General features: G+C 45.6%; 1 protein-coding gene across 1 annotated transcript in view; it reads right to left on the bottom strand.

Moving 5' to 3' along the window:
* Clasp1 (cytoplasmic linker associated protein 1) overlaps nt 1–19,654 on the bottom strand; it is a 220,637-nt gene that overhangs the window by 14,324 nt on the left and 186,659 nt on the right. The window contains exons 36-39 of the mRNA XM_055601545.1: nt 14,670–14,820; nt 9,883–10,126; nt 7,652–7,842; nt 5,518–5,646 (exon numbers count right to left, since the gene is read on the bottom strand). Coding sequence (XP_055457520.1) covers nt 5,518–5,646; nt 7,652–7,842; nt 9,883–10,126; nt 14,670–14,820 — 715 coding nt within the window. The remainder of the gene's footprint in view (nt 1–5,517; nt 5,647–7,651; nt 7,843–9,882; nt 10,127–14,669; nt 14,821–19,654) is intronic.

Here is a 19,654-nt window from a genome sequence, read left to right as displayed (position 1 = left end):
GAATTTAGATAAACGCCTTTTCCCCCAGGTGAACTGAGTTGGATCTAGTCAATGAAATATAGTTACATTACATTTTACTTTATTGTGTATGTGTGTCACATATGCATACACAATAAACAAGTAAATAAACAAAAAACTTCCTTTTATTTTCTTTTAAGTTTGGCATGCTTTCTTGAGCAGGGCAAGGTAAAGGGGACACTCGTTCAGTTTTCCTTGTGACCAGCCACCTCACCTCACCAATATGAGCCCCACAGGGAAGGGCAAAAGGCTGTCTTCTCCCCATGTAACACCCCCATGCATCAGAAAGCCTTGGAGACTTGCCCAGTCCCAGCCTCTGAACAGCGGGCAAACCCATCTTCTGCCTCCGAAGGCAACGGCTCTGCCATCCAACAGCGGCTGCTTTCAGGAGCTGCTTAGCTCCAGCAGCTGCTTCAGAGAGCCACTCAGCTCAAGGCGAGGTGTCATGGCTCTCAAGGGGTCAGCTTACCAGTAAAGACTTATTCTGCCCGGCGGCAGCGGCAGCAGCAGCAGCAGCGGCAGGGCCAGGACACTGGGCTTGACCCCCTATGACAGTCTGTAAACATGGAAGCTGCACTGTCTTCCTGACAGGGAGCACTCCTGCAGTCCTCATTAGTGGGATTCAGCCTGGGTGTATCTTCTATGTCTACCCACCCCATTTCATGCCGCACCAGCTCCCAGCCACAGTTTTCTCTCTCCTGTTTCATCTTGCTGTTCAGGATGTCTACCCTGAGCTTTCTAGCCAACTCCAAGTCCTAATGCCCCTCACTAGGAACCATAGAGAGAGATCTAGTGAACTCAAGCACACAAGGGGCTGAAGGCTGTGCTGCCTTTCTCCCCCCTGGCTCTGGTCAGTGATAAACAGTGATCAGCAGTAGACTGCTGTCCTGGCAGCTGGGAACCACACTATCTAAGGTTCTGATTTTGATGCTATCTAGGATCCTGATTTTTTTTGTCTGTTTATTTAAAAGCAAAAATCTCCAAAGGAAATGGGGCTTCTGGTCAAATCCCAAGATTGGGCCCATGAAGACTAGAGATTTCCCATCTGTGAGGATTCAGGTTTGTTACTCAACAGCCACTGCTATTATCCTGGAACTGGAAGAGACACAGATAACATTCTAACTGAGGCTGGGGCCACCAGATAGGGAAAGGAAGGCCCACAGACATGTAGTGACTTCTAGGTTTCTGTGTCCAGTGTCCCGGGGGCTGCAGAGGACCACTGCTGAACACAGGGCTGTGGTGACAGGGCTGGCTGGGAATTTTAATTGGCACCTGAAGAAGGATACCTACTCAGAAACAAGCTTCCTCTGGCCACAGTTTTCTGTTCAAAGGACTGATCAAAGACACCCTGCTGCTGGAAGGCCAGACTGCCAGTACCAGGAAGATTCCCGGTCTACTTCAAGTAACTTTGGTCTGATTCTGCTTTTCTGATGCTGTGAGGTCATAAAATATAAAACTTAACTAAAAAAGATTTAAAAGGGAAACCTTCACAGAAAAAAATAGTTATTTAATATTTAGCTAAGAAATCCAGTTTCCTCAAATAAGCCATACCACCTAAAGCTGGAATCTGATGTCTTGGACACCAACATTTATGGCTTTAAACTAAAAAGTGGTGATGTTACTGTGACATGGCACTACTCTTTTCCTTTCTTATTTACAATATATTATTTTTCATTTACTGTCACCTCCCCCATCTCCTGTGTGCACATGCCATGGTGCACAGTATATGTGTAGGTCCAGTTCTCTCTTCTGTCCCATGGGTCTGAGGTACTGAGCTGGGACTGGCAGGCTCTTTGGAAAGAGCGTTGGCCCACTGAGGGATGGCCCCTTGTATGTTTTTTAAGAGGCACGATCTCATCATATTGCCCAGGCTAGCCTTCAAGTTTGGGGTTCAAGTGATCCTCCTGCCTCAGCATCCTGGCAACTGGGACCACAGGTGTGAACCACTATGCTCAGCTGACATTTTCCTCTTAGCAGGTAAATGTAATTTAATATCCACTAACGTGAAAAGCCCTCCTCTCCCAACAAAACAAAACATGTAATGATTGGACAGTCCCAGATTCTAGAACTAGAGCTGGACCTGGGCCCTCAGAGGCCCACCTGGCTATACAGTGAGACCTTGTCTCGGAACAAAATAAAATACCCAGATAGATAGATAAACTGCCCTGTCTCTATTCCTCCAATCTCACAAACCCTGCGACAAAGAAGACGGATGGTGTTCTAGTCTCTTGGAGCAGTTCTGTGTGAGCCAGCCAGGACTCGTGTTCATCTCCCCCTAAGGCCTAGGTTTTCTTGGGGAATGTAGAACTACCACCTTGCGAGGCCCCTGGAGCGAGCACTCTTGGAAGTGATCAGATAGGAAAAGACACTTTGCCTTTGGGTGATGTACATAGCCAACCAGGCCTACAGGCACCATGGATCCCTTCTGAGCAAGTCTGGAGTCATAAGCACTAAAAGTAATGACAAGAAAAATACAGTAAAACTACAGAAAAATGTTGCCAAGTATTCTGCCCTAAGAGTCAGGGACCAGGGACAGAGACAGGCTAGTTAAAACAACAGCGGCTCAGCTGGTAAGGCCTCTGCACAAGGACTCACGTTTAAGCTCCAGGGTCCACATACAGACAGCCAGGTATGGGCTGGCAAGATGGCTCAATCAAGTAAAAGCATTAGCTGTACAAGCCTGATGCCGAGGGGGGAGAGAACTGACCCCTGAGGTTGTCCTATGAGCTCTATCTATGTGTATCCAGCTATATGGATACTCTCTCTCTCTCTCTCTCTCTCATTAAAAAGTACAAAGCCAGGTGTGGTGGCACTTTTAGTACCAGGACTGTCACAGTGGAGGCAGGCAGATCCCTGGGGCTCTCTCCTCTGCCTAAGCAGCCTAGCTCACTTGTCAAGTTCCAAGCCAGTGAGAGGGGCTGTCTCAAAATAAAAGGGGACAGTACTTGAGGAACACTTAAGGTTGACCTCTTGCCTCCATATGTGCGCGCGCGTGTGCGCACGCGCACACACACACACACACACACACACACACACACACACACACACACACACAGAAATACTTGAAGAATTTGCAAGAAAAATGAAAACGAGACTCCAAACTTAAATACACAGGTGCCTGAGCTGCTCCTGGCCATGTGATAGCCAGAGGTTGCAGGAGGAAGCAGCAAGAGCACAGAGTCAGGGTGAGCCTAGACATGCAAAGCAGGGAGGCCCGCCAACATAGCATCTCAGAACACTGTGTCCCGTTGGCACCCGCAGGGCTCTGTGATAGTGGTAAGGTACCTTCTGGTTACATACGAGACTCCCGTGCTGACAGAATACTGAGAAACTTGTCTGAAGCAGAGATTTTTTTTTTTCCTGGACAATTTAAAGGAATCTCATACTTCCCAAACATTTTTCAAGGAAAAAAAATAGTAAACTTTAACTTTTATTTAATAGTCTACTGTAAAAGCTTTCAGTATCGGGATGCCTAGGTTACAAAGACAAGTCTCTAGCTGGAAAGTGAATAAGTGCTCAAACATCACCTTAGCTTAATTAATTGAAAATTTAATAATTAGCCAGGCAGTGGTGGTGCATGCGTTTTATCTTAGCACTCAGGAGGCAGAGGCAGGTGGATCTGTGTGAGTTCGAGGCCAGTCTGGTCTACAGAGTTCCAGGATAGCCAAGGATACACAGAGAAATCCTGTCTCAAAAAGAAAAAAAAATTAAAAAAAAGAATGTACACGGAGTTTTGCCTGCATGTACATACATGTAGCATGCTACGCCTAGTGCCCTCAGAGGTCAGAGAAGGTGTCAGATCCCCTGGAACAGGAATTACAGATGGTTGTGAGTTGCCGTACACGTGTTGGGACTCCAACCTGAGTCTTCTAGAAGGGCAGCCAATTCTCTTAACACAAAGGCACCGCTCTAGCCCCTCAGCTAACTTTGATCTCATTCCAACTTTGTCTTTTGTCATCCATACGGTTACTACCACCTGTCAGGGTGTAGCCTCCTGACGTTGCCATATTTAATCTGCTATCTGCAAAGCGCATGCTTGAGAACTGCACAATCAAATTAAAAAACAAAACACAACAACAACAACAACAACAACAAAAACGGGGCTCCAGCAGCTAACGGTCCTTGCTGCAGCTTGATGGCCTGAGTCTGACCACTGTGTTCTGCATGATGGAGAGAAAGAACTGATTCCCAGTAAGCTGTCTTTTATCTCCAATTATACACACATACACATATGTACACACAAGCAAAAGCATAATTAAAACGATCACACACAGAGAGAGATATAGTGCTCTGCGTATACTAGTATTGGGTGCATTTACAGCCAAACTGCTGGTTGGACACACATGAATCCTGGAATCGCAGATATGAAACAATATCAAGTTCACTTCAATTTTTCATCATTGACTCTTACTAAGGACAAACTATTTAAAAAACAATACTGGTGCAAGATAGCTTGTTCCTCATAAAAGAACCAAGATCTGGTCCATACTTCTGCTATGAACTACTGAACAGGATTTTTGCCCATATTTAGCCTGTCTGGTCTTCACACATTCAAGTGAGTTGTTGTAAGTGGAAAGCCTTCTGTCCAAACATGAGTGTCACCATCAAGCCACCAGGCCAGGTTTTAGGGACTCAGTCACTTGCTGGAAATGTCACCTGCCCAAACATTCAAACCATGGCTGGGAGAAAAAAAAACCTACCCTTGGAAGATATAAGAACTGCCCCACTCATAAGGCCTCACCCACAAGAATGCTCACAATAGCCGTGCAGAACCAACAGGTTGCACTGGGCGAGCAGTCACGACTCAGTGAGGTCATGCCCACCCGCCATCTTGAGTTTGCTGCAGTTCCAAATCAACCATTCTGGTTTCCATAGTTTGTAGAGGTTGTTACTGGACTCGGTGTGTGTGTGTGTGTGTGTGTATACACAAACATGCGTGTACGCACGCAGGTCAGAGGTCAATTTCTGTCATTCCTCTGAAGCTGACTTTTTTTTTTTTGTTGTTGTTGTTCTCCCCCTTTCCTTCCTTCTTTCCTTTCTTCCTTCCTTCCTTTGAGAAAGGGTCTCATTTGCTGAGCTTACTGAGCAGGTTAGCAATCCCATGGATATTTCTCTTCCAACCCAGCACTGGGTTACTGGCATTTTAATGTGGTTTCCAGAGATGATTAGGTCCTCATGCTTGCATAGCAGGCACTTTATTCAGTAAGCCATGTCACCAGCCCTGGGCTCACTTTCTGAGGACAGCTCCTTATACTCTATAAGTCTTTGGCCTCTCCATGGAGCCCCAGGGCCTCAACATGTCAACTAGCAACCTGCTGAGATGCTGGGAGCCACAGGGTACTTTGTGAGCACTGTAGATATGTAGCTCCTCAGTGCTGACGTCAGCAGTAGGGGGTTTACTCCATACAACGCAGGGCCAAGCGAGAGGGGAAGGACATTTATTTTGGGTTACTATCTTCCTCCCAGTCCTGTTGACAGATGGCCATAGGGCTAGCTTACCTCCTTGTGGGAGTCTTTGTGGGCCTCCAGAGTCTTCATGATCGTCAGTTCTGCATAGTTTTTGAATCTTGCTGGCTGGTTTCTCAGAATCTCCCGTAAAACTCTCAGTGCCAGAGCTCGAATGGAATGCTAGGTGTGAGAGGAGAGGAAGTGTCACCAAATAGTACATGGTCCTTGTCCATGCCCACAGTGTGCACGGGCCTACAGGCTAAGCCCTGTTCCAGGTGGTCTGGCCTCCTCTAGGACCCTCTACTTGGATCACAAGTCTATTCAACATGGGCTCGCTGGATAGTAGACTCTAAGAGGGCAGGCATTGAAGCATGGTGACATCTTCAAGACCTAGCACCTGGAAAGACTAGCAAGGGCTTCTGGAAGGAACCCTCCCTATACTTCAGATCACACGAAGGTGACACACTCAGTCATGGTCGGCTCCCTGGCCTTTCTAGACCTGCTGAAGCTTGGGCTCATGAGTCACCCTCGTGTGAAGCATGCCCCATGAACAAGCCCTAAGCACCTGACCCTTTTGTGGACAGGGCCTGCCAGGCTGTGAACTGTCTGAGGTCAGCCGGAGACCTGTGTCTGTTCCTGACCTTCTGGGTGAGGAGGTCACCCATGCAACAGGCCTCAAGCAGTTAAGGCCCCAGTCATGTGTCTGGAGGAAAGCCATTCTAAACAGACGCCTAATCTCAAGAAAAGAGAGCGGAGTTTACTGCAAACAGAGCCAAGAAGCACATCCTGATTCCTTGTCATTCAACTGTGCACTGTGCAAACGCACACATATAGCACCTGCCCTCCGCATGACATCATCCTATCTCCTCACAGCCCAGCCAAATGTTATTGCCTCCACTGACAGTACTTTAAAGAAAAGTTAGTGTGGACCTTTCATTACCATTCCCTAGCTTTACTTATCCCTAAACCACACCTTTAATTCTGAGAGTAAGAAAACAATTCTAGGGTAGCATTTACTGCGCTCTCCTCCCCCACCTCCTGCTGCTATCAGTCACTGTGACCCTGGGTCTGGCCTATGACCTCTCACTGTGCTAGCTTCTTGGAACTCCCCCCAGCTGTGCTCTAGTTGTTTCTGCTAGACAATACAAAAGCAGTGGGTAAAGATGGAGCATTACTTATGAAGCTTCATCTTGGCTGTTCCCTCAGCTCTGTGTTAGCGGCCTGCTCCACAGGTATGAGACAGGGCTCTTACTAGGTCACCCCCCCTCAACTGTCCTCACCCCCACAAATGTTAGCTATTAAGAATCAGCTATAAGCCTGGTGCGGTGGCACATGCCTTTGATTCCAGCACTCAGGGTGCAGAGGCAGATGGATCAAAGCCAGCCTGGTCTACAAAGCCAAGGACAGGACAGCCAGGGCTCTGTTACAAAGAGAAACCCAGTCCAGAGAGAGAGAGAGAGAGATCAGGCATAGCCACAGCCTAAACACATCTGTCACATTCAAATGCTGCAGGCTTTGTTTTATAAGTATTGGTACATCTTGGGAACCTGTCATCTGCCCTGCACACAGCTCAAACACAGGCACAGGGTGAACCAAGGTAAAATTTCCTGAAATGAGGCACTTAATATGGTCTTTATAAAAATATACCCTGGGCAGGCCAGATGGCTTAGTGGGAAAGGCACTCGCTACTACTAAGCTCAAGGACCTGAGTTTAACACCGAAACTCACATGAGTCTTGCAAACTGTCTCCTGCCTCCACACACATGCTGTGGTATGTGTCCACAATACGCACACACACAAATGAATAAAGTAGTTTAAAAATAAACTTCTCAATGACTTTATTTCATATGAAATAAGAGTGAAATTTGTTTGAAGATGCATTCTAAAAGACCATCTTCTATACTAATGGGGTTTGGGGAAAACTCTGTATTAAAGCATATAGGTTCAGGAAGGTGCTTGCTTCATTGGTTAGGTGTATACCCAGTCAGAGGGAGACTTGGGTCTGCATGTGTGAGCGGATGTGGCTGTTGCAGGCTAGTGAGGGCTCAGTGACTATGTGGAACCCATATGAATACTTGACATGGTGTAAGACATATACAACCCACAAAGGAAAACTGGTCAGCTCTGGTCAGGAAAGGCATCCACCATAACACCAGCATGTGGAAGGGACTGTGTAAGTGCCTACATCTTTGTCTCCAAGAGTTTCCAGCAGCAGCAACAGGATGGTCTTGAAGTGTTCCTCCCACACGCCCAGGCTGTCTTCCCTGGTGATCTTGAGCAGCTCCAGTAGTGCTCCCTTCCGCTCCTCCACACGCTCATTATGGTTAGACAGCTCTTTCAGCAAGTCGGCCACCAGGTCTGAGTGGTCAATGGGCACTGGGGAGACATACATGGTACCTTAGATGCTGGCATACCACTCCCGCTGTGTTCTTTACCTCCACAACTCTGACAGCTGGATGCTACCCTTTTCCCTCCTACTCTGCCCTGCTTGGCTGCCAGCCTCCCCTTGTGTACCACCGATATTCTTACCATGCTGTGAGAACAGAGCATCAGGCCAGAGTCTTCCTTTCCTTACCATCTTTCCCTTTCCATTTTCACAGAGATTATACAAACAAACAAACAAAACCCACATGTCTTTTTCCAAACTCTCTTCTACTACCACAGGCTTGGACTATTAGATGGCCTCCTGGATGTGGGAGACCCATCCCAGGGCACACGTTCCCCTAAGGCCCTCTCACTACCGTACTGGCTAACTTCTGTTCCACTGTTGGATGCACGGAGCCTGGGAACCAGCACAGTGATGGGTGGCAACACAAGTGTCTAGACTATTCAGAGCCTGGAAGGGCTGCTCGGCTCCACTAGCACTGCTACCAGCAGGGGCTGGGCTGCACCAAGTGGCTCACAGGCACCTCTGTCCCTGGCCACATCACTAACAGCCCTCCACTGGGAAAACTCAACCTTAGACAGAGAGCGGGAACCAACGATGCAGACAAACCACCACAAGGCTCTCTTTTGAGGCATATTTGCATATTTCTTTAGCTTCTGAGATCAGGAGGCGAGTACATAAGGAGGTTCAAAACACTGAATGCTTGTCCTTTCTCCACGAGCTTTTTAGTGCACAGGTGGTGGGTAAAAACAACAGACACTCTAGTCTCTGGTCAAGATCAACAGTGGAGACGTAAGCACTGAGGCAACTTCTGCCAGAAAGCATGGGTCACATTGGGCACTGGCCACTCAGGCTTACAGCCAGGGACCAGCACTAGGCAAATCCAGGGAAAACACACTTCCAGGATTGTGTTTTGACCCTTGATGCCTCCTCTGTTCTGAACACCTGGAGAACTGTCTTCTCCCTCAGAACTCCATGATATTAGGTCCTTTATTCTCTGTGCCTGGAACCTGCCTCACAGAGCAGCTCCCTCCAAAGTGTGCTCATCCTGCAATCAGGCCAGGAAGTGTGCCATGCTTTCCTCCTGGCAGGACAACCTAAGCATTTCATGATTATAGAAAGTATTTAAGCAGGTGTTAATTATTTAGAATACTAATTGACATAATTCTCCATTCAAACTCTATTCAAACAAAACATCTATAATTTGAAGAAAAAATTACATGAAGTTGCAATAAAACAAAGCAAGTGAATATAAAGAATGAGGCGAAAAAAGAAAAACTTAAGTTGCTGGCACAAACACCATCAAAGCAGTACACAGTCACCCACTGGTCACTTGCTAGTGGACACTGGTCTTAGATTTTGCTTTGGTCCTGGAGATTGAATCCAGGGCCTCATGGTGCGGAGCACAACTCCATCCCTGAGACACAGCCCTATGTTATATTTTGTGCAAGTATCTTAATCCTTCTGAATTATTTGCTAACCTGTAAGATGAGAACTGTCTTTAATCTCAGAAGCTAATGGGTACACACTTCTTAGCTTAGAACCAAGCAAGAGGTAAGGCAAAGAAACACTAAGCTCCCCTGCCTCCTACCTCTGCCACAGCATGGCAATGCCTGGGTGCCACATTGCTAAAGGAGAGGGAAGCCCTGTGCATGGCCTTGGGACCTCACCTTCATGGCACAGAGAGCTGGGACAGTGTGGGCCAAGGTCTCCACAGAGACAAGCCTAAGACACCCGTGCCCTGTTGCATGTCCTGGTCAACCACTCCACTCAGGCAGCACTCCAGGAAAGTCCCAGCAGCAGGGCCACCACGAACAGACTGTAGGCTTGCAGAGGGCAAGCCCACATAGGCTTCTGCTCATAGGGGCCTTCCCAGGCCTAAGCACACCTCAGGGACTCAATGAGCAGTTCTGAGCAAATGATGGGCCAGGACAGACCCTAGGTTTCTATTTGTGTTTGAGAGGGCATACAGGGCTGGATGACAGAGGAAAGTGCATGGGCGCACAGAAGGGGTAGCCAAGCAGACAGACCATCTCGGAGCTGCTCCATGTCATCGTCAAACACCGCCTCCTTCAGAGCTGTCTTGTCATAGGTGTTGATGGTGTCCGAGTAGGGATATGGGTTGTATTCCCGTGCTCTTGGCCCCGGAAAGGCACGTGGAGGCTGCGTGTTGAGTAGGGAGGTCTTGTTGTCCAAAGCCATCCTGCCTCCTTCTACCTCACCACCTCCCCGGCCCTCGGTGGCAGGTGAGGCTGCTCCCCCATCTCTGGATACCTGGAACACAGCACACTGACAGTCACTCCGGAACCTTCTTACACGCCTGCTCATTTTCCATCCTTTCCTTCCCTCTCTTTCTTTCACAGGGTCTCACCACGTAGTCCTAGCTGTCCTGGAACTCATTTTGTACACCAGGCTGGCCTTGAACTCAGAGATCTATACAGTCTCCCAAGTGCATGAATTAAAGTTGTATACTGCCACTCCTGGCTCATACTTTTTCTTTGATGCTTAGAAATTTCTTAGAGGGGCAAGAGATTTCCCTTTGAAAACTAGCTGATGACAAAAGAACAGCTTTTGGTATTTAATTTTATTTAAACATTTTTGAGAGAGAGAGAGAGAGAACCTACAGAGGTCAAAAGAGGGTATTCTTCCCTGGAACTAGAGTAGCTGTGAGCTGCCTGATATGGGTGTTTGGAACGAAATATGGAAGAACAGCAAATGCTCTTAAGCATGAAGCCATATGCCCAGTTCTTTGCTATTGGTGTTTCTATCTAAACAGAACATTCCTACATCTATTTATATATTAAACCTGTTTTTCTTTGTTATTTGATGATTCATTGTACTCATGAGTTTTCTAAGGATCACTACCATGCAGTCTGAAGAGCTCCCTGGAAACGGAGGGGTACATCCCTCACTGTCCATTCTTGAGAAGTATGCTTCAGAATACTGTGGCCTCTGTTCCAATGCCAACAGCAGGGGCTTCTCAAAGGAAACTAGGTAATACCTCCCCGGAAAAAGCGCAGAGCCTACAGCACTCCAAACATCTACAAATCAATCCCTTGCTTTGTAGATATTTTGAGATAATCATGAAGGGGAGCCAGATTATCTCAAAAATCACCTCTAACCGTGAGCCACAGTATCTTCCACACCACACTCACTCTCCCATTCTCAGGATACATAGTACTGGACTTTGTTTTTCCTCCCATGTCTTTCTTAACAGCTATCTTTCAATGGTCTCTGGCATGTCTGTGATAGTCTTGCCATGTTGGCTATGTTTATGTTAACTGGATACAATCTAGAATCATTTGGGAAGAGGGAAGCTCAACTGAGAAAATGCCTCTAGCAGATTGGCCTGTAGTGTATTTTCTTCATCAGTGATCAACGTGAGAGGGCCTGGTCAACTGTAAATGATGATACCCCTGGGCTGGCGGCCCTGAGTGTTATAGGAAAGCAGGCTGAGTAAGCCATGTAGAATAAGTCAGTAAGCAGCACTCCCCATGGCCTCTGTATCAGCTCCCGCCCTGAATTCCCTCAGGAATGGACTGTGCCATGGAACTGTATACAGATCTTTTCCCTTTTAAAGGATGCCTGTCACATCTTAGCCATGCTGATCCACTCTGGGGTTGTGTTCACCCTGGCTACCATGACTAAGGCTGCTTTAAATGCTGGTCTATAGATACCTGTCTGAACCAATACTTGTAACTCTCCATACAAGTGGAATTCATTTGTCATTGACCCCTACAAATAAGATGATATACTACATTTAAGATACAGAAAATAAATAATATAGACATAGACCTGCACAAATTCAGACCAACAAGGTGTAAAAAGTAATTCATGGGTGACTTTATGATTCTCTTAAAAAAAATACAGCACAGCTACAATGAAATATCACTTATAAAGAGTGCTCAGACTCTTATAAGGGGGCTGGAGAGATAGTTCGGCAGATAAGAATATGGACTGCTTTTGCTGAGGACCTGAGTTCAATTCCTAGAACTCATGTTGGGCAGCTCACAACCACATGTGACTCTAGCTCCAGAGGATCCCCAATAGCCTCCCCTGGCCTCTATGGGTGTAAAGCATACATGCAGGCAAACCACCCGTTCACAGAATATAATAAGTTAATTAAAAATTAAAAAGAAAATCTAAAGGCTACACTTTCTAAGCACCTTAATGGAACTTTTTTTTTTTTTTTTTTTTTTTTTTTTACAAAACTATTATTTTTTCAGTCTGTGTGTGTGTGTGTGTGTGTGTGTGTGTGTACATGCACACGTGTGGCGATCAGAGCCAGTTCTCTCTCCACCTGTTTTAGGGACTCAACTGAGCAGTATTCTACCCTCTGAGCCAACCTGTCAGTCATCCAATCTGACTTTTTGTATGTATTTCTTTTCTGTCCTTCTCTACCTGTAGATTTTGCAAAGATGGAAATTCCAGTACACACCTGACATTTTGTTTTCCTCACTGCATAAGCAACTAATGTGTAGATAAAGCTTGTGGCTATCATGTAGCTATCATTTTTTACTCATGCTTTAATAAAATGGACTCAACTATTCACCCTTTTCAAAAGGTTGCAAATACTGAAACATGGTACTTCCTGGAAAGAACATTGTTCTTTCCCAGCTGGGTGTGGTGGTGCATGCTTTTGATGCCAGCAGTCAGGGAGGCAGAGGCAGGTGGATCTCTGTGAGTTCTAGGCCAGCCTGGTCTACAAAGCCAAGGATAGCCAAGACAGCCAAGGCTACACAGAGAAACCCTGTCTCGAAAAACCAATAAACAAACAAACAAACAAACAAATAAAATACTGTTCTTTTCTTTTGCTGAGTTCTTTACTTAGAATAAATTGCTGGTAAGGTTGACAATCACTCTTGTTAAACATAGTTGTACTGACTATTAACCTCACACAGCACCTGCATTTCTCTACTTCGCTACAATCTCTCTTACATTCAGTGTTACAATGTCTACAGAAAGCAAACTAGAAGCTGGATCCCTGGTGCCTGTATCTCAGTAATTGCTTGATATCCCCCCCTCCACTTTTAACACTGTCATTTCTTGTGTGAACCCTCACTACTGGCTCTGGTTTGCTTCTGTGCACTGTCTTGGCAAGCTATGCTTTTTTGTGCAGTTTAAGAACACTGACTTCCAGCTCAGCTCTGAAAATGTGTCTGTACTGGTTAATGTCTGTCAACCAGACACCAACTAGACTGCACATGAAGAGGGAAGCTCAGCTGGGGAATGGCCTCTGTTAGACTGGCCTGTGGGCAAGATTGTAGGACTTAATTAATGATTGAGGTGGTGCCACCACTGGGGAGGTAATCTTGGGGTGTATAAGAAAGTCACAGGGCTAGGCGATCATGGTGGTGGCGGCACACACCTTTAATCCAAGCATTTAGGAGGCAGAGACGAGTGGGTCTTTGTAAATTTGAGGCCAGCCTGGTCTACAGAGTGAGCTCCAGGACAGCCAGCACTTTTACACCTAGGAACCCTGTCTGGAAAAACAAAAGAAAACAAACAAACAGCAAAAAAAGAAAGCCATGGGGAGGAATCCAGCAACAGTTATTCCTCTGTGGTCTCTGCTCCAGTTTTTGCTTTTAGTTTCATGTTCTGGCTTCCCTCGATGATTGTAAGTTGCAAGATGAAATAAACCTTTTCCTCCCTGTCTTTTTTTTTTTTAATTTTTATTTTTTTCTTCTTCACAATTTATTCATTATATATCCTAATTGATCCTTTCCTGTCTTAACTAGGGCTTCTGATGCAGTGAAAGCACCATGATCAAAACAACCCGGGGTGGAGTAGATGCACTCTTCAACACTCTCAAGACTGCTCTGGCCTCAGTCACTGACCTAAACTCCCAACTCCAGTGATTTTCTGAGTTTGCTTAGTTTATCCATGGGCCCTGCCATCCACAAAACACTCACAGTTTCCCCATGGATTTCTGAACAGGTTACTGTACGCTTGCTCACTTTCTTCTCCTCTTCAAAGCAGATCACATCAGCCTGACTCATGAGCCCAGGAGACATCTGGTTCCTCTGTTAACTTTTTTCCTCTAGAACAGTAGATCTTAACCTTCCTAACGCTGTGACCCTTCAACACAGTTCCTCATATCGTGGTGATCCCAACCATAAAATTATTTTCGTTGCTCCTTCATACCTGTAATTTTGCTACTGTTATGAATTGTAATGTAAATATCTCATATGCAGGATGGTTTTAGGTGACCCCTGTGAAAAGCTGTTCAACCTCCATGTTGAGAACTGCTGCTCTCGGGTCTCTGCCGCCGTAGAGCTGGGCTTTCAGACATATTCCATCATGCCAAGCCTTTTTTTTTTTTTAAAAAGTTTGATTTTTGTTGTTGTTTGTTTGATTGATTTATTGATTTTTCAAGACAGGGTTTCTCTGTGTAGCTCTGGCTATCCTGGAATTCAATTTGTAGACCAGGCTGGCCTCGAATTTAGAGATCCCCCTGCCTCTGCCTCCCAAGTGCTGAGATTTAAGGTGTACACTACCGCTGCCCAGCACCAAGCTTTTCTAAATGTGGTTCTGGGGACTGAAGTCAGGCGCTCATGCTTATGTGGCAAGTACTTTACTGACTGAGCTTCTCTCCAGCCTCACTGTTTTATCACGTTACAGGAATGAATGTCCGAGACAAAGGGACAGAAGCTGAGAATCACTCTTCGAAATATTCTAACATACCTTAGGCCTCTAAAAATACTATTATTTTAACACCAGAGTGGAAAACACTGTCACCAGGAAGTTCACTGTGGGAAAGACTCAAGTTGTTGCCACTTAGGGGGCATAGAGCTGTCCACTGGCGCAGGGTACTCACGAGATCACTGTCCTTCTTGCCATCTCGCTTAATGGGCTCATTTAGATCCTCCTGGCTTCGGAAGCTGAACTTTTCGATGGCTTCTGTAACTCCACGCAAAGAGCTGTAGATTTCTTCAGAGTTCAGATTCTCTGTATCATAGTCCAGCATGCTATAATTTAAAAAAAAAAAAAGGTACTTTTTTTAAAAACTGAGGTATGTGCATAAAACTAATACACAAGCCTAGATGATTTAGAATAAGATTCATTCTACTCGGGGTTTTTGATTAGTTGGAATGAAAAGGGGATAACTCTTGTCAGGGCACTGCCCCTGGCCACTTCCATGTCAAAGCTGACCCCAGACACATTACACCAGCACCCGGGAACCAGTGAGAACAACAAAACCACAAGAATGTAAGAACTCAGGAGTGACACTGGTGACTGAATGCACAAGGTAATGGAGGTGGAAAAGTAACTTTCTTATCTCAAAGATTAATAAGATAGTTTGGTTGTTACTGGTCTCAAATGTACAAACTCTAGAGGAATGGGCACATGGAAATATGCTAGGATCACAGAGTGACTTCTGAGGAATAAAGTGAACACTTCACAAGATCGGGCTATGCACACCAGAATCCAATACCGAGAAACAAACAAGGCCTACCTCAAAAACCATCAGCTTGGGATTCAAAGTCAGATCTACCCTCACCGGGCTCCTGGGGCTCTCATTCCCACGTGGTCTAACCCGGAAGCTTGCAGGGAATACCAGATTCTTTTATTAAAGCAGATCTTAAAGAGATGAGCTACCTTCCTGAATGAACATCTAAAAACAGTACTTGTCCTCTGTGAAAAAAGTGATGCCAATTGATATCCTTTGAGACACTAGTTAACATGTAGCGGAAATGCTTTTAAAAAAGAAAAAAGGAAAGTCTTTTGGTGTCCTGCAGTTTGTCATAAGTGTTTTTTAGATATATGAAAAGTGTGCTGCACAGCTGAGAGGGTCATGAGAGAAAACAACCATACCTCTTATTAAAGAGGCGAGAAGTTAAAAAAAAAAAAAAAAGTACAGGGCGGGTAGACAAGAATGAAAGCAAAGCATGGTAGGACAATCAACTAAGGACAGTTAAAAAAAAAAAAACAACTTAGTATAAACATTGCTTAAGAAAGCACCTGGAGCAGTTTAAGTTTGACTGTTTCCTACAGGCAATACTTGGCCCCTAAACGATGGCACTGTTTGGGAAGTGGGTGTTAGGAGGTGTGGCCTTGCTGGAAGAAGTATGTCACTGGGTGTGGCCTTTGATGATAAAAAGCTTTGCCTACCTTCCAGTATGCTCTCTTTGTATCATCCTCGATTTTGAGGATGTGAACTCCCACTTCCTCTTCCTGCCACCCCACCTGCCTATCGTCATGCCTCCCTGCCATGATGGACTCAGCCCCCTGGAACTGTAAACCCAAATAAACTTTCTTCTAGATGTTCTGTCGGTCATGGCATTTTGTCCTAGCAACAGAAGAGAAGAACACTAACACACCAGTTGGTACCAAGGACTGGGATGCCGTTGTGAAGAGCCTTGCAGTGCTATTGTGTGCAAGGCTTTAGAACTTTGAGCTAGAGAAGTTATCCAGAAGAGCCATCCTAATAGGAGCCCAGAAGACAGCAGTGCTGAGAGCAATATAGATACAGAGGCCCAGCTCAAGAGGCTTTGGACAGCAACAGTGTCAGGAGTTGGCTAGTCCTTTTCTATAATATTGTGGGAAGGAATCTGGCTGCTCTGGACCTAAGAACCTGCCTGAGGCTAAATTTAAAACTAATGGACTAATTCCTGTGGTGGAGGACATTTCTAGACAGGATAACCCTGAATCTGTAGCATGGTTGTTACTGGAACAGTCTATAAGGAAGAAGAACAAATGGGATTGAAAGAAATAGAAACTACAGTGTAGAGAGAAGATGGCTCCATGTTATTGTAAAGATGTGTGCTAAAAGAGGAGCTGTAAGCAGCTCAGGAAGCTGGCAGATAAGTAGAGGCCTGCTCAGCACAGGGACAAAGGGGAGGTGTCTTCAGGCAAGAGCCCACCCAGCCAAGCTTCCAAATATGAAAGAAAGCCCAGGCAGCTTTCTGCTCCTAAAAAGCATTTGACTAAAGCACTGCTGTGCTGAGGCTGGAAGGTTGTCCACGTGGTAATGGCTTAAGAGGCATGAAGCATTGCAGGAGGGAAAGAGTCATGATTCCTCCTCCTTCAGTTTCAGAGAGCCACTGAAGACAATGTGTGCCGGGGGATCCCCAAGACAGGGCAAGAGGCCATGAGATGCCATTTTATGAACCTATGAGAGTGAACTCTGTTAACAGTTGTGACCCCAAGATGCTGGCAATGCCAGTCATGAGATACCTGCCAAGCAAGCCTGTACACAGGAAGCAGAACAAGCCCAAGGAAGAGATAAGACACAACACAGCAAAGCTGAAGCCTTAACTGAAGGTCCCAGACACTGGGCATGGAGCTAGAGGATTCCGTTTTTTCTCCACGGGGTTTTAGTCTTCTCTTTGGTCCAACATTTCCTGATTATGGGCCCCTCCTTCCTTCTGGGACAGTAATGTCTCCTCTGGACCATTATAATTGGAAGTATGTAAACCTTTTGATTTTATCCAGAGTTACAATTAAGAGACTCCCTAGGGTCTCAGAAGACACTTTGGGCTTTTAGACTATGGAAACCTTTGAAGCGGGACTAAATACATTTTGTATCATCATGTGCCTCTCTAAGCCAACGGAGGCCAGAGAGTAGAATTTAGTAGTCTGAGTAAGAATGTCCCACATAGGCTCTGATGTTTGACCATTTGGTCCCCAGTCAGTAACACTGTTTGGGGGTTTAGGAGGTGTGTCCCTTTTGAAGAAAGTACATCACTGGGGGGAAGGGAGTGCAGGCTTTCAGAGTTCATGATCTCGTTCCAGTTTGTTTGCTCTGCTTTATGTTTATATTCTGAAGCTATCAGCTTCCTGCTACCATGCCTCCTTCCCACATCCCTCTGGAATGATAAGCCCAAATTAATTTTTCTTTCTTTCATGGTATTTTATCACAGCAACAGAAAGTAACTAATACTGTATTCAAGAAAACTGTAAACTCATTCACTTAGGTCCCGAGCTAGCTGCTGTTCTCAAACAATAAGTGTACCCGAACAATCCTTGGCTGTACAGAAACAAGCAAGCAGCACTGTTAGTTCTTCAAAAGTCAGAACGGAAGTAAAAAGGTATCCACTGGTGAGATGTATTCTTAACGGCAACACCGCCAAGCCAGGCACTGCACAAGAAGTAAATTTCCTGTCTAAGCTCCTCCCTTGGAGAGTGTCATGGGAGTAGCCAGATCTCTGCCTGCTGGAGGGTGCAACAATCCAAGTATTTTCTAATGCTGGCTACAGCAACAGCCCTGAGCACACTCTCACGGATGGAAGCTACTCGCCTAGCACTGCGAAATTGGTCCATACAAAAATTCTTCTTTCCTAATAAAGGAAAGAGAGCACAGATCTCAGCTGTATTAGGAGAGTTCAGACAACACATGTCAATTCAAAGACTGGCCTTGGCACCTAACGAAAAGAACCGTGTGCTCTGAACACATCTGTAGCTGATATGTGTATCCACCAGAAGTTAAATTAAAAACCAAACAAAGCAGAACTCAAGAGTTCCAGGCTTTCTGAGTTCATAGGCTGCCCTCAAGGCGACTTCCCGGGAGTCTTCAAAGTATGACAGGAGAGGGGGTTCCATGTCCCTTTCCTCGGCACTCTGCAGCAGCAGCTTCCCACAGGAGTGTTTATACATCTGACCAGCACACTATTTTAATACAGAGAGACTGAGTATTATGACTCAAATAAAAATATATACAAGATGTAAAAGAATGCCTTAAATACTTTCAATCACAACAACCAAAGATAATAGCATAGCCCATGCAAAAGAAAAAAAAAAATAGAAAGAGTGATGGATGGACGAAAGGTGGTCTGGAGGAATGTTCAGTCTTTACGGATGTCACAATATTATTTTCCATGTGTCCCTTCAGAGAATGTTGGCTTTTGGATAAATTCGCCCGATGATTTTTAACCCAAACTCCCTCATAATATTTCATTTCGGTTTAAATGACTGCACCATCATGGTAGCCTCTTTTGATGATAAGAAAATGAAGGCTCTGCGGGCTGTTCTCCCTTCTCACTTTCCAGGAATGAACCAAATCCAGCTGCTAAGTAGGGAGCAGTGTGTCCACACCCACTAAGGCCTTTCCTTGGGGATTACTTCTTAAAACGCCCCTCAGAATGAGGCCGAAATCATGAGCTCTAGGTGCAAGAGTCATCTGCTTCCTAAAAGGGCATCATTCCCCACCCCCTTTTGCTTTTTGTATGCTGTCTATAGATTTGCTTTTTTTCAGTGCAATACCCTTTAGGCCTTCACTCCTTAGAGAAAAAAAGAATTTCCCAGGAAGGCTGTCATCAAGAAGTGAGTTGGACAAATAACACTAAATCTATTTTTAAAAGGTAAAAAGATTTATCTTTTTGTGTGTGTGTATATCTGTGCGTGTGTGACTGTGCATGCTTGCACATGAACTCACAGAGGCCAGAGCGGTGTCAGCCTCTCAGAGCTAACGTTACAGGCCTCTGTAAGCCATCTTAGATAGATGCTAGGACTGAAACTTTGACAGAGTAGTAAGTGTTCCTCTCCAGTCCCCAACTCTGAGACCTGAGGGCTGACACAAGAGGACTGTGAAGGGGCTGGTGAGGTGAACCTGCGTGTGACACATTTGTGCTTGGAGACAACCCCAGGACATAATCTTTTGGGTTAAAGGCCAGACCTTGATCATCTGTGAACTTTCTGATTGGACACCAAGGGGCTTCCTTATGGGTATTGGATTAGGAAGAGTCACTGACTTAAGGTCAGGCCATGTTACCCTAATGCAGCCTAGTGACTGCCCTGTGAAGAGCCAGATGGTAAGTGGGTCAGGATGCGACCCTGGGTCAGGATGCTACCCTGGGTCAGGAT

The sequence above is a fragment of the Psammomys obesus genome, unplaced genomic scaffold (genome assembly GCF_907164565.1).
Source record: "Psammomys obesus unplaced genomic scaffold, mPsaObe1.curated_primary_1811, whole genome shotgun sequence".
Taxonomy (NCBI): Eukaryota; Metazoa; Chordata; class Mammalia; order Rodentia; family Muridae; genus Psammomys; species Psammomys obesus.
The sequence above is the reverse complement of the archived record's forward strand: the minus strand, read 5'-3'. Positions and strand labels throughout refer to the sequence as shown.